Here is a 22,787-nt window from a genome sequence, read left to right on the forward strand (position 1 = left end):
GCCCCACTCTATTCTGACTGCAAATATAGAGGTTTAAACCAGTCGCACCAAAGCCATTTAAACCCGTCAGCACCCTTTACATTTTCTAATATGCTAAGAATTGTGTAGATGCCCGCTTTGGTGCCCAGAACACTTTTGGGCCAAGCCAGAACTGGTTGACAGCAGTGTATCCCTGACTGCAAATATGTAGGTGTAACCCCTATTTGGCTGTAAAACAAGCAAGCGCCAGCTAGAATAGGTTTAGATTATGGGGTACATAGGACTCAAACCTTCAGATGGGCTTTTGCTAAGTGGAAATATTCCAGGGGGTAGTGAAACTACAACTCACTGTCACTGTGTGCAGAGTAAAATAGCAAATAATGGACGCCAGAAGGTTCTTGTTGATGAACAAATGATAACCTGATTTATTGTCAAAGACAATTAGTGCACAGGGTTAGATCATATAATCACAATTGCAGATATAGCGGTAGTACACTAAACAAGAGAAGATGCCCACCTCTTTTCGAGACTGGGCAGGGTAAAGGCACCTGGTCAGCTCGGCACCACTATGGAGGGCAGTCTGGATAGATACCTCAGTCCTCAGGTTGAATACCTTTAGCTTTAAATGCCTGTATGGAAGGGTACTTCCAGCTAACCTCCTGGTTGGAACCAAAATCTGCTCTTGCTTCCTTTTCCTAACTACCTCACTTTCCTAGAAAGTGCTCTACGGAGTGTAACTATATAACTGGTCCTCATTCACGGGGTCCATGTCCCCAACTTCTCTAGAGTGTAGATGGTAACTCTAGGGTAGAAATGTCTTTACTGGGGCCCTGTTGATCCCAAGCTCAGTGTACCTTCCACCTGAAACATCAGAGGCAGCCAAAGAGGAAGACCCACCCTTTTGCTAAACACTTTATTGGAGTGCAAAGAGTGGAGTAAACCAATAAGGCAGACTTAGATGTGCAGACGTGCAGACTTTGCCAGTATAAGGGCATCTCTGCAATGTGGCAACTGGGAAAGGCTTTTCATAGGGTTAGACACAGAAGGAAAATGGAACATCTTTAAAACATTGCTTTGCAGGTATACACAACAGTATATTCCCCTTGTAAGCAAGGAGAGGCATCGCAAAGCAAAACCTTTATGGCTGAATAAAAGTGTTAGTGTCAAGGTTGGTAAGAAAAAACATACTTTTAAAGCATTCAAGTTAGCTGGGACAGCAGAAACTTTCATCAGGTACAAGGAAGCAAATAAAGCATGCAAAAAAGCTATCAGACAAGCTAATAGAGATGGAAAGGGATATTGCAGCTAGGAGTAAAAAGAATCCAAAATTATTTTTTAATTATGTGAATAGTAAAAAAATGAAGCAAGAAGGGGTGGGAACCTTATTATCACGGGGTGGGGGGGGGGTTAAGTTGGTTGATGAGAACGGGGAAAAAGCAGAAATTTTGAACTTATTTTTCATCTGTCTATACATCTGAGGAGCCAGCTAATGAAGGCTTTCCTTTTAATATTCCCAGTTCTAGTAATTTAGCTACTGACGCATGGGTCACTCGGGAGGAAATTCAAAAGAGACTTGAACATGTAAAGGTAAGCAAAAGTTCAGGACCGGATGGGATTCATCCCAGGGTATTAAATGAGCTGAGGGCTGTGATTGCCAAGCCTTTGCACATAATTTTTCAGGATTCGTTGAGGTCTGGCATGGTGCTGAGAGACTGGCGAATTGCTAATGTGGTGCCGTTATTTAAAAAGGGATCCTGTTCTCAGCCTGAAAACTATAGGCCTGTTAGTCTGACATCAGTATGTATGTATGTATGTATAACTTTATTTATAAAGCGCCACAAGGGTACGCAGCGCTATACAGTCTTACAAAATACAAAATTACACACAGGGAGGACAAGTGATATAATAAATAAATACAATAAATACATATATGTATATATAAGTGCCATGTGGTATGAGACACAGTAGGAAGGATATAGGTGGTATTTAAGACCAAAAGAAGAAATAAGGTCTCCTAGAGAGAGAGTGTACAGGGAGAACAGCAGGGGACCAAGCACAGAGCCCTGAGGGACCCCAACACTAAGCGGAACCGGGGTAGAGGATTTGTTAGTAAGAGCGACAGAGAAGGAACGGTTAGAGAGATAGGAAGAGAACCAGGATGCAGCCTGATCCCGGATACCCAGAGAATGGAGAATTTGCATAAGAATAGAATGGTCGACAGTATCAAAAGCAGAGGAAAGGTCTAGGAGAATGAGAACCGAGTAGCGTCCTTTGGCCTTGGCAGTCTGGAGATTATTTGCCACTCTACATAAGGCCGTCTCAGTGGAGTGCGCAGGCCGAAAACCAGACTGCATAGGGTCCAGCAGATTATGGGTGCAGAGGAAGTTAGTTACACGAGAAAAGACAAGACATTCCAGGAGTTTAGAGGCTAAGGGCAGGAGAGAGTGACGGGACGGTAGTTAGAAAGGCAGGACGGGCCCAGTGTAGCCTTTTTAAGAATGGGTTTGACACATGCTTGTTTGAAGAGAGAGGGAAAAGTACCAGAAGCCAGAGAGGAATTGAATATGTGGGTAAGAGCTGGAGTAAGGGCAGGGGCACACTGTTTTAATAGGGATGAGGGCATAGGATCCAGCGAGCAGGTAGTAGGCGGAGAGGATCGGAGAAGCTGAGAAACTTCAGACTCTGTTACGAGACTGAAGGAGCTGAATACGGAGAGAGGAGATTTAGGAAGGTTGAGATTACCGGTATCTGACGGTTGGGAAAATTGATTGCGGATAGAATTGACTTTGCTTTTAAAGAAGTCAGCAAAGTAGGAAAACTTTTGGAAAGGGTAATAAGGGATAGGGTACTTGAATACATTGCAGTTCACAATACTATAAGTTTGTGCCAGCATGGTTTTATGCGTAACAGATCTTGCCAGACTAATTTAGTCGCCTTTTATGAGGAGGTGAGTAGGAACCTTGATGCTGGAATGGCAGTTGATGTCATCTACTTGGACTTTGTTAAAGCATTTGATACAGTACCTCACAGAAGGTTAATGATCAAATTGAGGAATATTGGCCTAGAATATAATATTTGTAATTGGATAGAGAACTGGCTGAAGGATAGATTACAAAGAGTGGTGGTAAATGGAACATTTTCTAATTGGACCAGTGTGGTTAGTGGAGTACCGCAGGGGTCAGTCCTTGGTCCTTTGCTTTTTAACTTGTTTATTAATGACTTGGAGGTGGGCATAGACAGTACTGTTTCTATTTTTGCTGATGACACTAAATTGTGCAAAACTATAAGTTCCATGCAGGATGCTGCCACATTGCACAGCGATTTGAAAAAATTGGAAAATTGGGCAGCAAACTGGAAAATGAGGTTCAATGTTGATAAGAGCAAAGTTATACACTTTGGTAGAAAGAATATAAACGCAAACTATCTACTGAATGGTAGTTTGTTGGGGGTATCCGTAATGGAGAAGGATCTAGGGGTTTTTGTAGATAACAAGTTGTCTAATTCCAGGCAGTGTCATTCTGTGGCTACTAAAGCAAATAAAGTGCTGTCTTGTATAAAAAAGGGCATTGACTCAAGGGATGAAAACATAATTTTGCCCCTTTATAGGTCCCTGGTAAGGCCTCACCTTGAGTATGCAGTGCAGTTTTGGGCTCAAGTCCTTAAGAAGGATATTAATGAGTTGGGGAGAGAGCGTAGAGACGTGCAACTAAACTGGTTAAGGAGATGGAAGATTTAAACTATGAGGTAAGACTGTCGAGGTTGGGGTTGTTTTCTCTGAAAAAGAGGCGCTTGCGAGGGGACATGATTACTCTGTACAAGTACATTAGAGGGGATTATAGGCAGATGGGGGATGTTCTTTTTTTCTATAAAAACGATCAACACACCAGAGGCCTCCCATTTAGATTAGAGGAAGGGAGCTTCCATTTGAAGCAGCATGGGGGGCGGGGTTTCACGGTGAGGGCAGTGAGGTTGGGGAATGCCCTTCCTAGAGATGTGGTAATGGCAGATTCAGTTAATGCCTTTAAGAGGGGCCTGGATGACTTCTTGAACAATCAGAATATCCAAGGCTATTGTGATACTAATATCTACAGTTAGTATTAGTGGTTGTATATATAGTTTATGTATGTGAGTGTATAGATTGGTAGGTGTGGGTTGTGGGTGCTGGGTTTACTTGGATGGGTTGAACTTGATGGACTCTGGACTTTTTTTTAACCCTATGTAACTATGTAAAACTATAAACTGGATACATGGGTCTTTGCCCACTAACTGCATAAACTAGGAAGTTGGGGTTTAAAGCCAAAGGGGCATGTTAACCCTATGGGTCCCTACATTGGTTTAAATCAGCGACCCAGAGTCATGTAACCCTTTTAATCAATAGTTACCTATTCACCTGGACAAATTAGGAACTAATGCCACTTAGGGGTCACTTTTGATGCCCAGAACCATCTTGTGCCAGGCTGGCACAAGCTGTAGTTTATGTTGGGCAACTCTGTCTAGGAACCTTTCTAATCTGTGGCCCAAGCTCAATTACTCTTTAAAACACCAGTTTCTTATTCACTGACTAAATAAGAAACTAACTTCATGGCATAAAACGGCTGAATAAAAAACTTCAGTACCGTCCATTACAATCAATACATCTATGCTGCTAGTGAAGAGATGTCTTTCTACGGAACAAAGTATCACAACTAAAAGAAAATTATAAAGCCATTAGAAAATAAAGAACGGCCTATGAACGAGAGTTTATGTCTGAAAAGTGGAGTAATAGTGCCTCAGGAGTAGACATTTGAAAGGGGGAGAAATTCCGTGTGATGAGAGAGCACGACTGATGAAGTTATAATTCAGTAGCCCATAAGAAAGATGGAGGAAGGCGAGGCACGACCTTGGTCAGAGGAGGGGCCATGGACGACATCACAGGGAGGCGGAAGAACGGGGAAGCTAGGACCTGTCAGGAAAAAGTAAGAGGAGATGCATAACTGAAATGGCAGGAAGGAGGGAGGAGGGTGAATGTGGCAGGCGGAACCGAGCAGCACAAAGTAAGAGCAGATCCCATATCTGTTACCAGCGGAGGGAGGTGCAATAAGTATTTCTTAGTAATACGGAGAGTTTATAGTGGGAGAGAGACGGGCGCACTTCTGACAGATAGGAAATATCTTCCTCTCCGGCTTCGCTCGCAGTGACGTCACATTTCTCTACGTGTAGCTGAAGCGCTGGAACCGGCTCCCTTTCCTGTCATAGCGGCGGGGGGGGGCTGAGTCACGTGATTCATTGCCTGGCAGTGTCAGGGAATGCCGTACCTGCCGCTGGCTGCTGAGGAGCGGGCTGAATGGGACTCAGGCTCTCAGCCACTGGCACGTAAGTCTGTATGTTCTCATTTGTACGTTAGGCTCACTATTTATTCTACTTGCTTGGTACTGTCAGTGTATAAGGAGCCATAGTGTAACTCTTTTGGCTTAATTGGGTTAGAGAGACTCACTGACAGGACATAGGTCCCAGGGCATTCTCACTGTATAAACCCGTGTGTGACTGGAAGCAATATTAAATGCTTTTAATTGAATACAGGTTTTATACATGTGATTAGGAAATAACATTTTGTTTAAAGGGGCTGAATTTGATGACAGGAATTCACTGCCTTGTTAGTAGGGTCATGTATTGACAGTCCTATGACAGATCTGTGCACAGATAAACACATGAGACAAAGTATATATTTTCTATAAACAAAATTAACAGTGTAGTGCTGCTTTAGCTATAAATTCCAGCCCCAGGATCCTTTTATCTGGATACAAGCTAATGTGCTCCCAAAATGCTTTAGAATAAGTTATGTACCATGTTGTACTGACTGTTTTCTGATACAGGCAGTCAGATAGCTCCTGTTATTAAGGAACCATTAAGAGCTAACTTGCACATTATAGGGACCCATTGCTGGCTCCGGAGCCCTAGGTCAGGGATTCTTGCAGTAAAACTGTTCCTATTGCTGCTAAAATGGTCACTTAAATCTAGTGTTACTAATGGGTCAGAAACAGGGCAGGGATAGGAAAAGTATTACTTTTTGGCAGGAAACTTTAGGCTTCTATTAATAACATTTACTTTAGTGCTTCTCAACCACTAAAGCAAGTGTTAAAACCTATGGGCTTATGGCATACAGGATGTTTGTGTGATGATCTGTGGGTTCTGGCAAATGCCAGAGGGGCTGCTGTAAGATGCCATAGACATAGGGCCGCTGTGGCACTATTTTGTGTATTAGGAATGCTGGGGCCTATTTTGACTCCCACTCCACCACACCTGGACTGGCTAACATGCAAATTGCAGGTACTCAAACATTTGGAGTGCTTTGACTTTCTGACGTAGCAAATTTGCGCCGCATGTTAGACGTTGGGAAGGAAACAAGGGATGTATTTCACCAACAACAGCGAAGATTTATTGCGGGCAACCAAACGTCCCTTGTGCCATCACCCTTACTAAGCTACTCGTGGACACCTTTAAATTAACTTTTAATCTGAGGCAAGTTTCAACTGGGCTTTATTTTCAATTTTTTGTAGTTTTTGAATTATTTAGCTTTTTTTCAGCAGTTCTCCAGTTTGGAATTGTATTATTTATCTGATTGCTAGGGTCCAGGCAGTAGTTTGAATGAGAGATCGAAATATGAATAAGGGCGATGACACACAAGGAGGTTAGTTGCCCAGCGTTTTATCTCCTCTAGCAGTGGCAACTATCTCCTTGAATGCTTTCCTACCAGCAAAAATGTAAATTGCCGGTAGGAAAACATATATGTCATTTCGGCTTTCTAAAGTCACCCTAAATTGCCTCATGAGGAAACTTCAGGCAACTCGTGTGTCATCGTACTAAGAGAGGGCCTGAACAGAAAGATATGTTTTAAAAAAAAAATAAAATAACATTGAAGCCTCACAGAGCAAAAGAATTTTTGCTGCTAGCATCAGTGACCCCCATTTGAAATTTTAGAAAAATGCTCTTTTCTGAGGGTGTTTGCATTTAAAAGAACAGTAGTACTAAAAAATGAAAGCATAAAACTAATGAATATATTATGTTCTTTTGCCCTGCGCTGTAAAAAGTTGTGTGTTTGCTTCAAATCTCTGCTAAAGTTTATATAAGCAAAGCTGCTGTGTAGCCATGGCGGTAGCTATTCAAACTGAAAAAGGAGAAGAGGCACATGTTACATAGCAGAAAACAGATGCGCTGTGTAGATTTCCATAGTATTCTACAGAGTGTATCTGTTCTCTGTTATGTAACCTGTGCAGTTCCTTCTTCCTTCCAGCTTGAATGGCTGCCTCCATGACTACACAGCATCTTATTACTCTCCCAGCCATCATTTCTCCCCTGTTGTTAAGCCAAATGGGTCTGTGCCCATTTTCCCACTATGCCCACTTATTTTGTCTTTCTTTTAGCAGTGCGATAGTATAGAAAAATCTGGGCTGTCCTATAAACTGGCAGTGCAATAAGCAGTCATTTTACACTAGCAAATTGGATGAACGTTACAATACTGGAGGAATATCTTATCTAAAAGAAACTTTACAGTAGCCCCTATATGAAATTCACAAACATACACTTCATTTGATTTGATTTACAATGAAATAGCATGCAATAGAACAATACTTTGACAACTGATTTATATTTAATTTAAGTATATTCTAAATAATTTTTGTGTTGTAGCCATTTATTGTGGAACAACATTTTTTTGGCCCCCTTAACTTATAATTAGAAATGGCGAACAGAACCACATATCTCATGTATTTATAGGGATGTCAAAGACAAAGTGAATAAACATTCCTTCAACCTAACTGGTCTTTCAGGCTTGACTTTCCCTTCCATTGCTCTGGTCCAACCCTGGCGTACCTGCCCACTCCACAGTTTGGGAACCATTAGCATAGAATACAATACGTTTCTGTAGTGTAAATAATATAACGGAATGTTTTGCTGCTTGACTGACAAAATTCATAGCCTTTGTTTCTTTAATTTACTCGGTGCATACTTGTTTATGGAAATTACCATAACTTACTATACTCAGGTTTTTTTGTAAGTATGTCAATATTTTCATAAAATCGTTATACAAAGAAACTGTTACATTTGCCACAGATGACACTTACCTAGTGCAAAAGCCTGTCCCTGTGACCGCACCACAGAGCCATTGTGTCAGCCTGGGTGCAGGCCCACGGAGTGGATTTCGGCTCAGAATCAACACAATTATACATTTTGTGCCAAAATCCACTCCATGCACATGCACCCTGGCAGGCACAGAAAAAGCCTGATGCCAGTGGAGAAGCTGATTCTCGACCTGCATTTATCTGGAGGCATTTGCCTAAAGCTTGACATCTTCTACTGATAATCTTTATGTAGGTATTTTTGTGTACTGATGGGGGTGGGGGGGTAGTATAAAAAAAACTACATATAGTCCAAAATATTTTCTGGAAGTCTAGGAGGACACATGTCAGGACCCATTTATGTGTGTACATTTTGCCTTTGGGTTCTGTACATTCACATGATAACTGATTACATAATGAATCTCATGTTACCACATGGGTCTGTTCATATGGGAAGCATTGGTCATGCTTAATTCCATATGCAGACCCATTGGGAAACAGTAGATTGGTTAACTGCATTGCCATGTGGTGAGCTCATAGAACCGCACAGTAAATGCACATGCACAGATATGAGGCCTGCATTCTGAACCTTTTAGTGTATCTCACTATGTGATATATAGGGCTACTGTGTCTATTAGAGGTATAACTATTACCTAAAGTGTTGAATGCTGATTTTAAGACAAAAGTATTGTTTTTTTTTTAATGCAGTAACTAAATTGATCTATCTTTTATATAGGTAACAGCAACCGGGAGAAAAAACCATTGTAAGTATTTACCTTCAAGATTTTTTAAAGCCTTTTACAGTTTATTAATTTATTGTATAAATAAAGAACACTGGTTTAGTATTGTTTTCTATTTAAGTTCGTACTTATATCGCAATGCCATATTTGAATCCATTCAAGAACTTACGTGTTACGTATATAACCACAAACTGAAGAACTGTATATCTGCTTTAGGAAGGCACAGTTATATCCCACTTTCTCTCCCCCCTTTTGTAATGGAACATACTATATATTTTGGTAAATATTTATAAATTTTCAGCATAGAGAGAAAAAAGTTTTTTTTTTTTTTAGTTTTGTACATCTTTATTTTCAGCACAAGAACAAAAAAGTGGTGGAATATTATTATATTGCCCCAAACTGAGCTCTCGAGTTTTTTATTTTTAAAGAGAGAATTCATAGTTACATGCCCCACTTCCTTAAAATCCACTAACAGTACATATTGATATGGTCTTATAGATATTGCTGTAGATATGGATTTGACAGTCTAAACATATCCTGGAAACTTCTTCCTCTTGGATCCTATAAAAAACAACTGAAAGCTTTTCTACAATGCAATTTGGCCATGGCTTTTACTTACATAGGCTTGAGGTAATAAGGTTGGAGGTATAGAAAGACAAATCTATCCATTTTAGATATGTTAGAATCTAAATCTAAGAATCTGAGTTACAAAAGGGGTATATTTATGTATTTAGAATCATAAATCATGTTACAGAAGTGGAATATACATACATTTAAGATTATACATTTTAGATGTCCTAACATTTCTGTGAGTGAGAACATTAAATGTTTCAAAATTTACAGTTTACACAAAAAAAAAAGGATAAAATCTGTCTGTTGTCTACTCTGTGTTCTATCCCAAGTTTCCTCATTGTTCCGGATCAATTGTTTCACAATGTCTTTTTAAAGGCAGTTGATTTTTAAAGACTATTTATGTTATGTAATTTGCTCAATGTAATCCAAACCAGTTTTTTTCTGTTTTTAGAATCATGAAGATTGGCAGGCTACCTTGTGTTCTTTTATTTGTGTTGTGCGTTGTATTATTTATTACTTATATAAAGTGGAAGCCAAGAAAAGAACAAGCCCTTGATTCTTCAGATTTGCAGAGTAAAGATACAAATGACATAGGCAGATTAAGCAGCAAGAATGAAATATTTTATGGAATAATGTTTGATGCCGGAAGCACAGGAACAAGGATCCATGTTTATCAGTTTAGCCGGACACCCAGTGGTAAGTGTTTGTTTTAAACTGACATAAATGCATACAATAGCTGACTGGGGATAATGAGTACAATAGACCTGAACTTGGCTCCTTTTGTCTAAAATACAAAATAATAATTGTTTTCCTCCACACCCTTACACCGGCTTTAACGTTCCGATAACAACGGGAATACAGGCTGTGGGGATGAGGTCCACATTATTAAGCTGACGCGGTTCTCGATCCAATGGGAAGATCAAACCTGTCCGAATGATATCTAGACAATTTTTGCCCAGATATTTATTGAGTAGGCCCATTGGAGGGCCCCATTCACACTCATATAAGGTGCCAAATCCATCAAAAGTGGCCAAATCTGCATCTTAAATTTGCTCCTGTATGGCCACCTTTACTTACGGAAAAAGCCTATGTACCTCGTATTCATTGTGCCTATACACACCAGAAGGGGCAAATTTTCTATATATGCAACATGGGGCCCAAGCCTAGGGCACCAACTTCAAAGAGGAGGCCAATGGGTGACTTACCACTTACAGGTCTCCATCAATGTCACTCTTTTAACTTGTTGTGTCTGGTAAGCTTGCTGATTCTCACCCACCTGTCATTTATGTATTAGTTTCTGCTTGGCTCTTAAGATCGCTACACTGTATAGTAATATACATATGTACATATGTACCTTTGTACTATGTACATACTTTATTTCACTACTGGATACTTGGTTACCATGTACTTGTCCTGTCCTTAACTGTGATCGGTTTTAGTTTCACTTTACACCTTCCTTTATTGTTCTTTCTTACTTTTGACACCGTACAATTGCATATGCTAATGTATAATCTTTCATATGCTAATGTGACATCATATGGAAATTAACCCCTTGTGACCAACAACCCCCGACAGTGACCAGTTAAAAAATTCAAATATTACACTGATATATAAGTGCACCAAATATTCTCCCTGCTCTTAAACACAGCACATTCACTTGATTTCCCTATATATATAATATGCTGAACTCTATATTATATGGGGAAATTCACAGTATATATACTGTGGAAATGACGAGCAACACCAAGTTCTCTTGGCTGTTTATGCTGTTTTAAAAATACACATTTTTTTCACGAGGTGTTGCTGGTCATTTCTACAGTATTGGAACCCTTTACCATGCACCTGAAATATGATATGTAGCAGTGTGCCATCCTTTGTGTGTGTGTATATATATAATATATATATATACTTTGTTTGCCTAGATGCCTAAACCCAGCCTACTTTTGGATAAGCTCCATCAGTGTCGGACTGGGACCCCAGGGGCCCACCAGAAAACCTTATACCATAGGCCCCCTCTCCAAACTCTTTTTCCTCCTATCGGCTAAAGCCAAAAAACACTACTCGCTACTAATACTTCTCGATCTCTCTGCTGCTTTTGACACTGTGGATCACCCTCTTCTCCTCCAGACTCTCTTGGCCTTCGTGACACTGCCTTATCCTGGTTTTCATCTTATCTCTCAGATCGATCCTTCAGTGTCTCTTACAATGGGGAATCATCTTCTCCCTTGCCTCTTTCTGTCGGGGTTCCTCAAGGCTCTGTCCTGGGCCCCTTACTATTTACTCTCTATACCTCCTCACTTGGAAAATTAATCAATTCTTTTGGCTTTCAGTACCACCTCTATGCTGACGATACTCAGATCTATCTTTCCTCTCCTGATCTCAACCCAGAGCTTCTAACTCGTGTCTCTTCCTGCCTGACCGCTATCTCCACTTGGATGTCCCAGCGTTACCTTAAATTAAATGTCTCTAAGACTGAATTGGTTCTCTTTACCCCATCCAACGCCCACATTGTTCCCGAGGTATCTATAACGGTTAACAATTCTACCATCACCCCATCTTCCCAGGCCCGGTGCCTTGGGGTTATCCTTAATTCTGCCCTGTCCTTCACTCCTCATATCCAATCACTTACCACATCATGTCACTTTCACCTAAGAAATATTTCCAAAATACGATCTCACCCAAGATGCTGCCAAAATTCTTATTCACTCTCTTATAATATCTCGCCTGGACTACTGTAACTCCCTGTTAATTGGCCTTCCCCTCCAAAGACTGTCCCCTCTCCAGTCCATAATGAATACTGCTGCCAGGCTCATACACCTCTCCAACCGCTCCTCCTCTGCCATGCCACTCTGCCAATCCCTGCACTGGCTTCCCCTACCATCCAGGATAAAATTCAAACTAATGACTCTCACATTCAAAGCAGTTCATAACTCTGCCACACCCCACATCTCTGAACTCATCTCTAGGTACCATCCAACCCGCTTGTTACGCTCCTCTACTGACCTGCTCCTCAACTCCTCTCTCATTCCCTCCTCACACACTCGCATTCAAGACTTTGCAAGGGCTGCCCCCCTTCTCTGGAATTCACTCCCACAATCTTGTCAGACTTTCACCCAATCTCTCTGCCTTCAAGAGAGGCTTACCCTAATCTAGTTTAGCAATACCCTGTGCCCCACCTCTCACAACTCTGGTCATGCCCATTCCCACACCTTGTGTCTCAATCCTTTCTCCTTGTAGATTGTAAGCTCTTTTGGGCAGGGCCCTCGTCACCTCTTGTATTAGTTATGTATTGCTTTATATGTTACTCTGTATGTCCAATGTATAAAACCCACTTATTGTACAGCGCTGCGGAATATGTTGGCGCTTTATAAATAAATGTTAATAACAATAATAATAATAATAGCTAGGCTGCAATGCTTTTTGAATCTGCTTCTGGCTTCAGAAAAGAAAGTATGGATCCTTATATGTCCCTGATTTTCTTATTAAATCCTCTACAATAAATCAACTAAGAACTTGCTATGCCACAAAGATTAGTAGTGTTTGCAAGGTAATGCTTCAGAGCAAATGCACCACGCAGCATGGATTAGAAGCTGAAGATGATTTTGATTTAGCGCATTAATAGACAGAACACTGAGGGCTATGTAAAAAAAAAAGTGACTAAGTTTGCCCAGGAGCAATCACCCATAGCAACCAATCGGCATTTAGAATTGCTGGTCACCTATTTAAAAGCAAACATCTTAGTGGTTGCTATGGGTTACTGCTACTGGGCAAACAGTGATTTTTTTACATATATGGCATCCTTCCATTTATTTTATATTGTACACAGATGTCCAGGGTATGATAATATTTAACATACATTGACCAGCCAATGAATAGATGGGCCAATGACTTCTAGAAGAAAAGTAAAAGTCATTTGCCAGATCTGTAGGGGGTAGAAAAGTTGTCAATAAAAGTGCAAGAGTGCAGATAAGAGCAGAATGAAATATTTGTTGTAGCAGGAAACACATCTGCTGGTTGTGGACAAATAAAAAAAAACAAAAAGGCAAACAGAACAAACTCCTCTTATTTAGTTTAATGGTAACTACAGCCCATCAGTTTGCCCAGATGCAGCCCCTTTCCACCTGCTCATGTGAACAGAACATTTGTTGCCCATCTTAACTCGGCACAAGGTGACAATTAATGAGATTTTATTGTTCCCTCCACCTTCATATCACTGGCAAACAGTCTCAGTGTTTTTAGTTATTATAGAGATCTGGAAAAGGCTGAAACCCCTCTAACATCAGTCTGACCACCCAGGGATATTTGATCAAATAACTTTCACATTATAATAGCCTTTGATGAGACCCATCATGTCTGGCACTATCAGGTCTTAGGGGGCATCTTGCAAAGGGCAAGACGCATTGGGACAGGAATTGTCATGTTTTTCCCCCCCCATGTATAATATAAGGTTGAAGGGAGTTGTTGTTGGCAGGAGGAGGGCCGTACCTTAGTATCCAACAGCTAGTGCTTTAATGGAGACTGTTACACAGTAGAAGCTGCGTGGAAATAAAAGTGCTGGGAATGAGACAACTGCTGATATTGGGGCACAGTATAACCTTCCAGTTTGGGGCAGCGCCACTAAACACACACTTGGGCTGCTGCTACTGCACAGTTCTGTTTGTCACTTACAGTTATGGCTGTTTCTTGTGGGAGAGGGAAAGGACTTGCCCAGCCCTCATTAAAACATTAAAACACATTGTAAACCAATTGTATATTTGACATTATACAGTTAAAGGAAGGGGGAATATGATACTAGGAGAAAAGGCTGCATTTTGGGATACTGCCCCAGTGTTACTCCATAGAACAAGTAGCCCTATCTGAAAGCTGCACTGATGACATCATGAGCTGTAAAAGACAAGATTACTATATGGGCAGTCAGTTAACTGGGCAGCACGGTGGCGCAGTGAGTAGCACTGCTGCCTTACAGAAGCACTGGTCGCGAGTTCAATCCTGGCCAGGGCACCGTCTGTAAGGAGTTTAAGTGTATGTTCTCCCCGTGCCTGCGTGGGTTTCCTCCGGGTCCTCCGGTTTCCTCCCACACTCCAAAAACATACAGATAGGTTCCCCCTTCCCTTAGTGTGTGAATGTGTGAGTGAGTGATAAGCCAGTATGAATAATCTCCATGGTCGTGGAGGACTATACTGGCTTGTGTGAATGGGAGCCAGTATGAATAATCTCCATGGTCGTGGAGGACTATACTGGCTCGAGCGAATGTTTTGCAAAACATTTGTTTTCCCCCAAAAAGATACATTGAAGTCAATGGGCCCTTTTTATCATATGGGTTGTTTTGCAATATGAAATTTCAACATGCAACAAAATGTACCTAATTTATCTATATTTTTGGAGTTCATATAATACATTTTCTGAAAAATTTACATTCATATATTTTCATAAAGGACATGCCAACCCCAAAAATATTTTTTTGCCTCATAAAAGAAAACATAATTTGAAGCAACTTTCCAATATCAATTTGTTAAACATTATTAGTGCTTTAATAGTTATTGTGTTGGGTTGAAAACCCCACAGACTGTTCTTCCACTTTGGCTTATTCTTCCGCTTCTTCTTCTTAGCGCCCCCCATTTTCTAAACGCTCCTCCTCCTACAGTTTTAGGGGTACAGCACCCAAACTCCCCACACTTCTTCGCCCTATAGCGGAGCAGGTTGCTTGTGCTTTTCTAAGCGATCCCACTCCCAGTCTTTTTGTGGCGCCGCTCCGAATCCCCCAATTTTCCCATTGACTTTGACAGGGAAAATTTTCAAACTGCTGCCACTCTTACAGCTTTGAAGCTACACCCCCAAACTTGAATAACATAATCATGGGGTCACCCCGAATGAAACAGCGACATTTGTTGGATGACCCCAAAGTGGGAGGGGCCAACAACAGCCAATCAAGTTTCACCCATTGACTTTAATGGGGAAATTGAAACTGCTGCCAATCTTACAGCTTTGAGGCTACACTCACACAGTCATGGGGTCAGCCTGAATGAAAATATGATGATTGTTGGATGCCCAAAAGTGGGCGGAGCTGTGAACAGCCAATCAGATTTTACCTATTGACTTGGTTGAAATCCAACCTGCTGCCATTCTCACAGTAATAACACCAGGGTCCCCAAACTTTGCAGACTTAGGCACCAGGTAACTGCGGATAAAGGTTAGAAAAAGTGGGCGGAGCCACCAACAGCCAATCGGAGTTTACCTATTGACTTTCAATGGGGAAATCCAACCTGCTGCCATTCTCACAGAATTAACACGAGGGTCCCCAAACTTTTCACAGTTGGTCACTAGGGGACTGAAGTTTAAGTTTTGAAAAGTGGGTAGAGCCACCAACAACCAATCAGATTTCACCTATTGATTTTTAGCAGATTTGGAAAGCTCAGGTTCTCCAGAAAAAAACAATATATAGTTTGCCTACCTAAACTTAACCCTGCCCCCAGTAAAAGCCCCTAAATTGAGAGAGCACAGAATGTTTACAAAACGTCTGGCACTGAGGGGAACCGAAATGTCAAATTCTGCTGGCACTTAAAGGGTTAATAGCAATTATATATACAAATAACTCAAAAACCATTACAAATATGTAATGAATGTATATTGCAAAGTTGCTTAGAATTAAGTTTTCTTTTATTAGGCAAAAATTTATTATTGGGGTTTACATGTCCTTTAAACCTGAAATTAATACATTTTCTGAAATCTGAATACTCCCAGCACCGAGTACCTTGTCCAACATTGAGAAACAGGAGCTTACAAGATTCACTTTTAGTCAGAGTGACTGCAGCTGTATTACATAGTGAATAAATGCCGATAAATATTCTGTCAGCTATACACACTTGTACTTTAATATCCGCTCAAAGGAAAACGAAATTATTGAAAAACATTTTGAAATAATGTATTTTTTTTAAAACTTCCCAAAATATATTTCTCTTAGTCAATGTTACTAAAGGAATCATAAAGTGGCTTAACCAAAATTCAGCGTGAGGAGCAGAGTACATTGTCCACCCGGTTTCTCCTAAGTAAGCACTTAGGGGAACGCACTTGTACTACTAAGCATTTGTGTCCTGGGCTAAAATTAATGCCCCATTATGTGTAATAAAATTCCTATAATTCCTACGCTGACATTTATGTTATATCTTTGCACAGACAGACATTAGGCCATGCCCATGAATGATGCCCCAAGAGCTTATTATTATTAACATTTATTTATAAAGCACCAACATATTCTGCAGCGCTGTACTATAAGTGGGTTTCATACATTGGACATACAGAGTAACATATAACGCAACTAATAACCAATACAAGATGTAAAAAGAGCCCTGCCCAGAAGAGCTTACAATCTACAAGGAGAGAGGGTTGAGACACAAGGTGTGGGAATGGGCAAGATCAGAGTTAAGCAAGGTGAGAGATGTGGCACAGGTTATTGCTTTCAGCAGCACACTGAGGTTATGTTAAGCTAAATTAGGCTAAGATTCTCTAAATAAATGCATTTTTAGAGATCTTTTGAAGGCAGAGAGATTGGGAGAAATCTGACAGATTGTGGAAGCGAATTCCAGAGAAGGGGGGCAGCCCTTGCAAAGTTTTGAATGCCATTGTGTGAGGAGGGAATGAGAGAGGAGTTGGGGAGCAGGTCCAGTGTTGGACTGGGACCCCAAGGGCCCACCAGAAAACCTTATACCATAGGCCCCCTCTCCAAACTATTTTTCCTCGCCCAACCTCTTTATTCTCCTAGTCTCTTTTATTTACTGTACATGTTAGCATCTATTCTTCCATCTATTTCTCCTCTTCATTTCTATTTAGAAATAGGTAATGACCATATAGCAGGCCATTTGGTAAAGGGCAGGAGGGCCCACTGACACCTGGGCCCACCGGGAGATTTCCTGGTATCCTGGTGGGCCAGTCCGACACTGAGCTCCACGCATTTACAAACCCGCTTATAGGCACTGCCCCAGCTAAATGTGGAAATAATTATACTAAAACCTCTTACTTAAAAAAAAAACGACAATTTGGTCCTCAAGGAATTTTATTCTATTTTCGTTTCCAGCGTCATAATCACACTGCTAGTAGCAGACTGCTCCTGCATTGTGAATAATTATTTTGACATTGTATACGTAGTACATAGCTTCAGGCTTCATTTGCAATTTTCTCCTTTGAGTGGCACTATGTCAGCGTGTGCACAGATACCTGTACATGGAGATACCAATTCATTGCAGACATTAAGTATACAGCATCTGCAGCCATGATATTCTGGCACAGTATAACAGCCTTGCTCATGCCAATGGCTATTGTGTATTCTGTGTATAGTGTATTAATTTACTGATAACTTGCCTCAAAGAACCAGGCAGCACCTGTCTATCATACATAATGTGCTGTGAGCAATCAGTACATTCCCACTTAGCAGCCCTTTTTTATGTCATGGACCCTGCTGAACTAGGATGTGTGCAATAGGCAGGGTCCCCCACACCTTGCAAGTGCTTCAAAGCTTGTGTCCAATGCTTTCATCTGTCAGTAAGCAAATAGCTGCTGTTGTGCGTTTGTTCTGCTGATGTCTGTGTTGGGCTAAAAACAGGTAATATGGACATTTATTAGGAGGACATGCTTTCTGTGACAGAGCTGGAAAGGCAGTGGTTACCAGAGCTCCAACCCACTCTTACAGTGGAGTAGTAAGGTGGTACTGTCTCTCCTACCCTAACACTTGTGCCTTCCTTGCTATGTGTACATTAGTAAAACTGATTTTTTGCTTTTATGGTGTGTTAGTATAGTGACCCTCCTATAGCATATACAGGTATGGGATCCATTATCTGGAAACCCATTATCCAGAAGGCCACGGATTACTGAAAGACAACCTCTAATAGACTCCATTCTAAGCAAATAATTCACATTTTTAAAAATGATTTCCTTTTTATTTGTAGTACTGAAACAGTACCTCATACGTAGTCCAAACTAATATGTAATGAATCCCTATTGAAGGCAAAACAATCCTATTGGGTTTATTTAATGCTTAATAATTCCATAGTAGACTTAAGGTATGGAGATCTGAAATATAGAAAGATCCCGTTATCCGGGAACAAATGTGAACGTAAGACTGTTAAGGTGTCAGATGAGAGTGTTGTAGGAATGAATTTTTAACCTAGCTTTTGTAATATATTTATCTGTGTGTGTGTATATGTGTATATGTGTATATATATATATATATATATATATATATATATATATATATATATATACACAGAAACAAAAGAAGCACACCCTTAAGGCAATCGAATGCCCTAGGTGCTGGTCAAAATTTTTTTATAAACAAACAGAGTACCGCACACATAGGGACTTTATGAAAAAAACAAAAAAGGTTTATTGAAAAAGATCCGACGTTTCGAGCACCAACTGTGCTCTTCCTCAGGGACAAACCACCAGACTGAAAGCAATAGCTTTGGTTACACACACGGCGCAGATTTTGGTGCAATAATGCGTACTCATGTTTCTTTGCTGAAATCTGCTGCCTTTGTCTCCACCCAGGCCAATGCAATGCCTGTTAGGGCAGAGGCACACACAAACGGAGGCAGCTGGTTCTCAGCCCAAGAGTTTTCACTGTAGATGCCATTATTGTCTGAAATCAGAGCCATTTTGTAAGAAGGCAATGGAACTCCCATTTTACGTTTTTCAGGGACCAGGAAAAAGTAGTGTAAAATCTGTTAAAATGTTAAACCAGGAAAATGCATGACTGTATGGGGTGCAGACTAACTGGAATAGACTATTTATAGACACAACCATGGCAAAGTATACATCTGGTTAGTGTTTTAATCCTCTTTATTTCTCTAATAATAACATTTACAGGGGACAAACAGCCATTTTTGGGAACATTAGGACAACTTTTTTATGTAAAATCTGCGCAAAGCACTCTTTGAAATGCATTATGTAAAATTAAGGTTTGACTGTACTTCATATTGCTTTTTGATTTTTTCTCCCTTACTACTTACATTTGTATGTTACTGCTTAGCTATTAAGCTAATGCAGGAAAGTAGTTATGCAAGTTCTTCTGCATTTCAGACCTTTGCTATAAAACATGTAACCTGGTGAGATGTAGTTTTTTTTTAAGTTGTTAGGTGAGGCTGGTGCGTCATTTATATTATATTATATAAATGTCACCACGTAACCAAAGTCTTTAGGCTGTAATGCATGTAGCATTTGAACTGATGTAAACTCTTCATTTGTTGGCTGCAGATCTATTTATTGTGATGTAGCCCCATGTGAAACCTGTTGTTTGATTTTCAGCCAAATATCTGTCAGACAGGCCGTTGGTGGGCACTGTACACAGGCCAGTAAGTTGTTCCATCTAGACCAAATCAGATTTTATTGGCTCATGTATATTCACCTTTAGTCCTAACTATATGTGTCTTGTATAAGAGTGTAGGCATTCATGGGGGGTGAATCTAAAGGTCCCTCTAGACCAAGTCAGTAGCTTATTGGCCTATGTATGAGCCTCGCCAATAAGACTGGCTGACAGATGTGGGCCACCTTGGCAAGTTGATGCAGTCATTGCTTCCTTAGGCCTCAATGCATTATAATGATGGTTGGACTTAGTGGAAATGTCTTGTCCTTTCTTTAAATATCTGTCTTATACCTCCTCATCCCTAAAATGCACACACCCTTACACAGTCTCGCTTTTTTTTTCATTAGGAGCACCAAATTTGGACCATGAAGAGTTCAGAGCATTAAAGCCAGGGCTCTCTTCTTACGCTGACAACCCTTTAAAGGTATGGGAAAGCAACAGATTTAAACATTGTTATATCTTTTGCTGCTGTTTACTGGACCATGGTAAATTTTGATCGTGTTGTAACTTATCTCCTCAACTCTGGGTGGGCATTCATCAGAAACCTTTTAAAATGATGACTGTATAAACACATTTAAGTAGCAGTTATTGAGAAGTAGGAATTCAGAATTGTGCCTGCATGGGTCACTTTCCTATCTGGCCCTGTGCTGGCCTTGGTTGCTGCTGGAACTGTTAAGAGGAAGGGGATTTATAAAGTCTTCAATGGTTAGAACATTAAAAAAAAACGGTTATTTTTTTCTTAGGACTTTAAGATTAATTTCTTTTGTGGCATTTATCAAAGTAAGATTTCAAAACTTTATTGGAAGGGCCCTGTAATGTCATGGCTCGTCTGTGTGTGCTGCATTGTTTGGTTTGTTAAAGCAGGGGGCATTTGCTTGTGTTTTCAGCTGAAGTGCTGTATAGTTCTGCAGAATATGCTAATGCATTGTAATGATGGATTGCTATGTATTATTTATACTTTCAGTGTGCTCCAGGAATTAATGAGTTGCTGGATATAGCCAAGAAGGAAATACCTCAGAACTTGTGGGCATCTACACCACTGGTACTCAAAGCTACTGCTGGGTTGCGCCTCTTGCCTGGGGAAAAAGCACAGAAACTGCTTGATATGGTAAATCTATTTATTTATTTATTAACATATATATATATATATATATATATATATATATATATATATATATATATACAACTGTTTAGAAGATCAATCATATTCCTATATAGAAGATAATGCTTATTTTCCTATTTAACAAAATGTGCATAATTGCACAGAAAAAAATGATTGAGCAACAAATAATATGTAGGGCAAATGAGTACCACATGCAGGAAATCATTTTTGTCTTTCCTTCTATAAGCACTTTTTATAGAACCATAATATAACCATAACCTGATAGCAGAACAAGCATGGCCCCCCTAAACTTTTTTATAAATATGTACTGAAATGTTTAGCAGGTAGTGCCTCACTGCACATGGTCGGACAGGGGTGTACGGGGTACACTGGTGCCGCCACCCCAGGGGCCCCCCACACGCCCTGTCCCTCCTCGCTAAGTGCGCATATCGTATAATTATCTAGGCACGATCGGGGGAGGGAGACGGGGGTAATGCTGGCAGGGATCGGGTCTGGGTCGGCGTCATTCCAGTCCCTCTCCTTCTCTAACCATATGAATAACACTGCCAAAACCTGCCGCTTTTTCCTCCGCAATATTGCCAAGATACGCCCCTTTCTTTCACAAGCAACAGCTAAAACACTAATCCATGCCCTTATCCTTTCCCGCTTGGATTACTGCAATCTCCTACTAACCGGCCTCCCAGACTCCCACTTCTCTCCCCTGCAATCAATCTTAAACTCTGCTGCCAGGATCCTCCTGCTCTCTCCTAAGAAGGATCCTGCTCAGCCTCAATTAAGCTCACTAGCATGGCTGCCTGTCAAGCAAAGGATAGCTTACAAAATCCTTCTGCTGACATTCAAAGCCCTTCACTCCTCTGCTCCTCACTACATTTCTTCACTGGTCTCCCTACATGTTCCTGATCGTCTCCTCCGCTCCTCTCAGAGCCTCCGTCTCTTTACACCATCCACACCCACTGCGCTCTCTCGTCTTAAACCTTTCTATCTCGCTGCTCCTTACCTCTGGAACTCTATCCCTGAATCCCTCCGTAGGGAACACTCACTAACTCTCTTTAAGAAAAAGCTCAGCTGTTACCTTCTGGAGCACTAAGACATTATTTTGCCCAGTCCTGCGCTTAAGGGCAAATGCCCATATCTGATGCACTCTTACCTTCCAGTTTGTGCCTGTATGTTACCCAACCACTCAGATTGTAAGCTCTACGGGGCAGGGACCTCCTTCCTACTGTGTCTCATACCACATGGCACTTATATACATATATGTATTTATTGTATTTATTTATTATATCACTCATCCTCCCTGTGTGTAATTTTGTATTCTGTAAGAATGTACAGCGCTGCGTACCCTTGTGGCGCTTTATAAATAAAGTTATACATACATTCCGACCCTGTCACCTCAGGGTCTGCTTCTTCTATTTGTTATGCCCATATAGAAAATATAATTAATACAACTATTGTCACTCTGAAATGTTTACAAATCATATAGAACACTTATCTGATGCAGAAATAAATATGGCACACAATAATTTATCAGACAATAAACTGAGAGTACCAGTGCCAGGAAATTGTAGGCAGAACCCTCAGTTTCAAGGCCTTTATGCATGGTCCCTGCCTATGAGCAGTGTCCCTTACATGGAAGTTGCTATAAAATAACTGCATTTGTTCCTTTTACAGCAGACATACACAGACAATGCCCTTGGTGAGCATGTCCTATCAAAGAATTAACTCACCTAATAAATATTTTACTGATACATTCCAAGTGGTACCTCATATACAGTACCCATTTACCATGTTATGTGCTATATAATTTAGTCTCATTGCATTATCAAAGGTCTAAAATTATTATTAACACCATCCATCAGTTCTACGGCTGATAGATGGCTTCCCACAAGGATTATATCAGAAAGGAAGCCAGCAAAAGCATGACTAGT

The 22,787-nt window shown here is 40.6% G+C and overlaps 1 protein-coding gene across 5 annotated transcripts in view; it reads left to right on the forward strand.

Annotated features, from left to right (window-relative positions):
* The first annotated feature begins 4,866 nt into the window (after positions 1-4,866).
* entpd6 (ectonucleoside triphosphate diphosphohydrolase 6 (putative)) overlaps positions 4,867-22,787 on the forward strand; it is a 32,764-nt gene continuing 14,843 nt past the window's right edge. For 2 of the 5 annotated variants that reach the window (XM_002937451.5, XM_031902122.1), the window contains exons 1-5: positions 4,941-5,331; positions 8,809-8,836; positions 9,837-10,081; positions 20,087-20,163; positions 20,704-20,847. In XM_002937451.5, the coding sequence (XP_002937497.1) occupies positions 5,265-5,331; positions 8,809-8,836; positions 9,837-10,081; positions 20,087-20,163; positions 20,704-20,847 (561 nt within the window). In that variant the 5' untranslated portion in view covers positions 4,941-5,264. The other 3 variants (XM_004914678.4, XM_012963811.3, XM_012963810.3) reach the window with 3 other exon arrangements.

Source organism: Xenopus tropicalis, chromosome 5 (genome assembly GCF_000004195.4).
Source record: "Xenopus tropicalis strain Nigerian chromosome 5, UCB_Xtro_10.0, whole genome shotgun sequence".
Taxonomy (NCBI): domain Eukaryota; kingdom Metazoa; phylum Chordata; class Amphibia; order Anura; family Pipidae; genus Xenopus; species Xenopus tropicalis.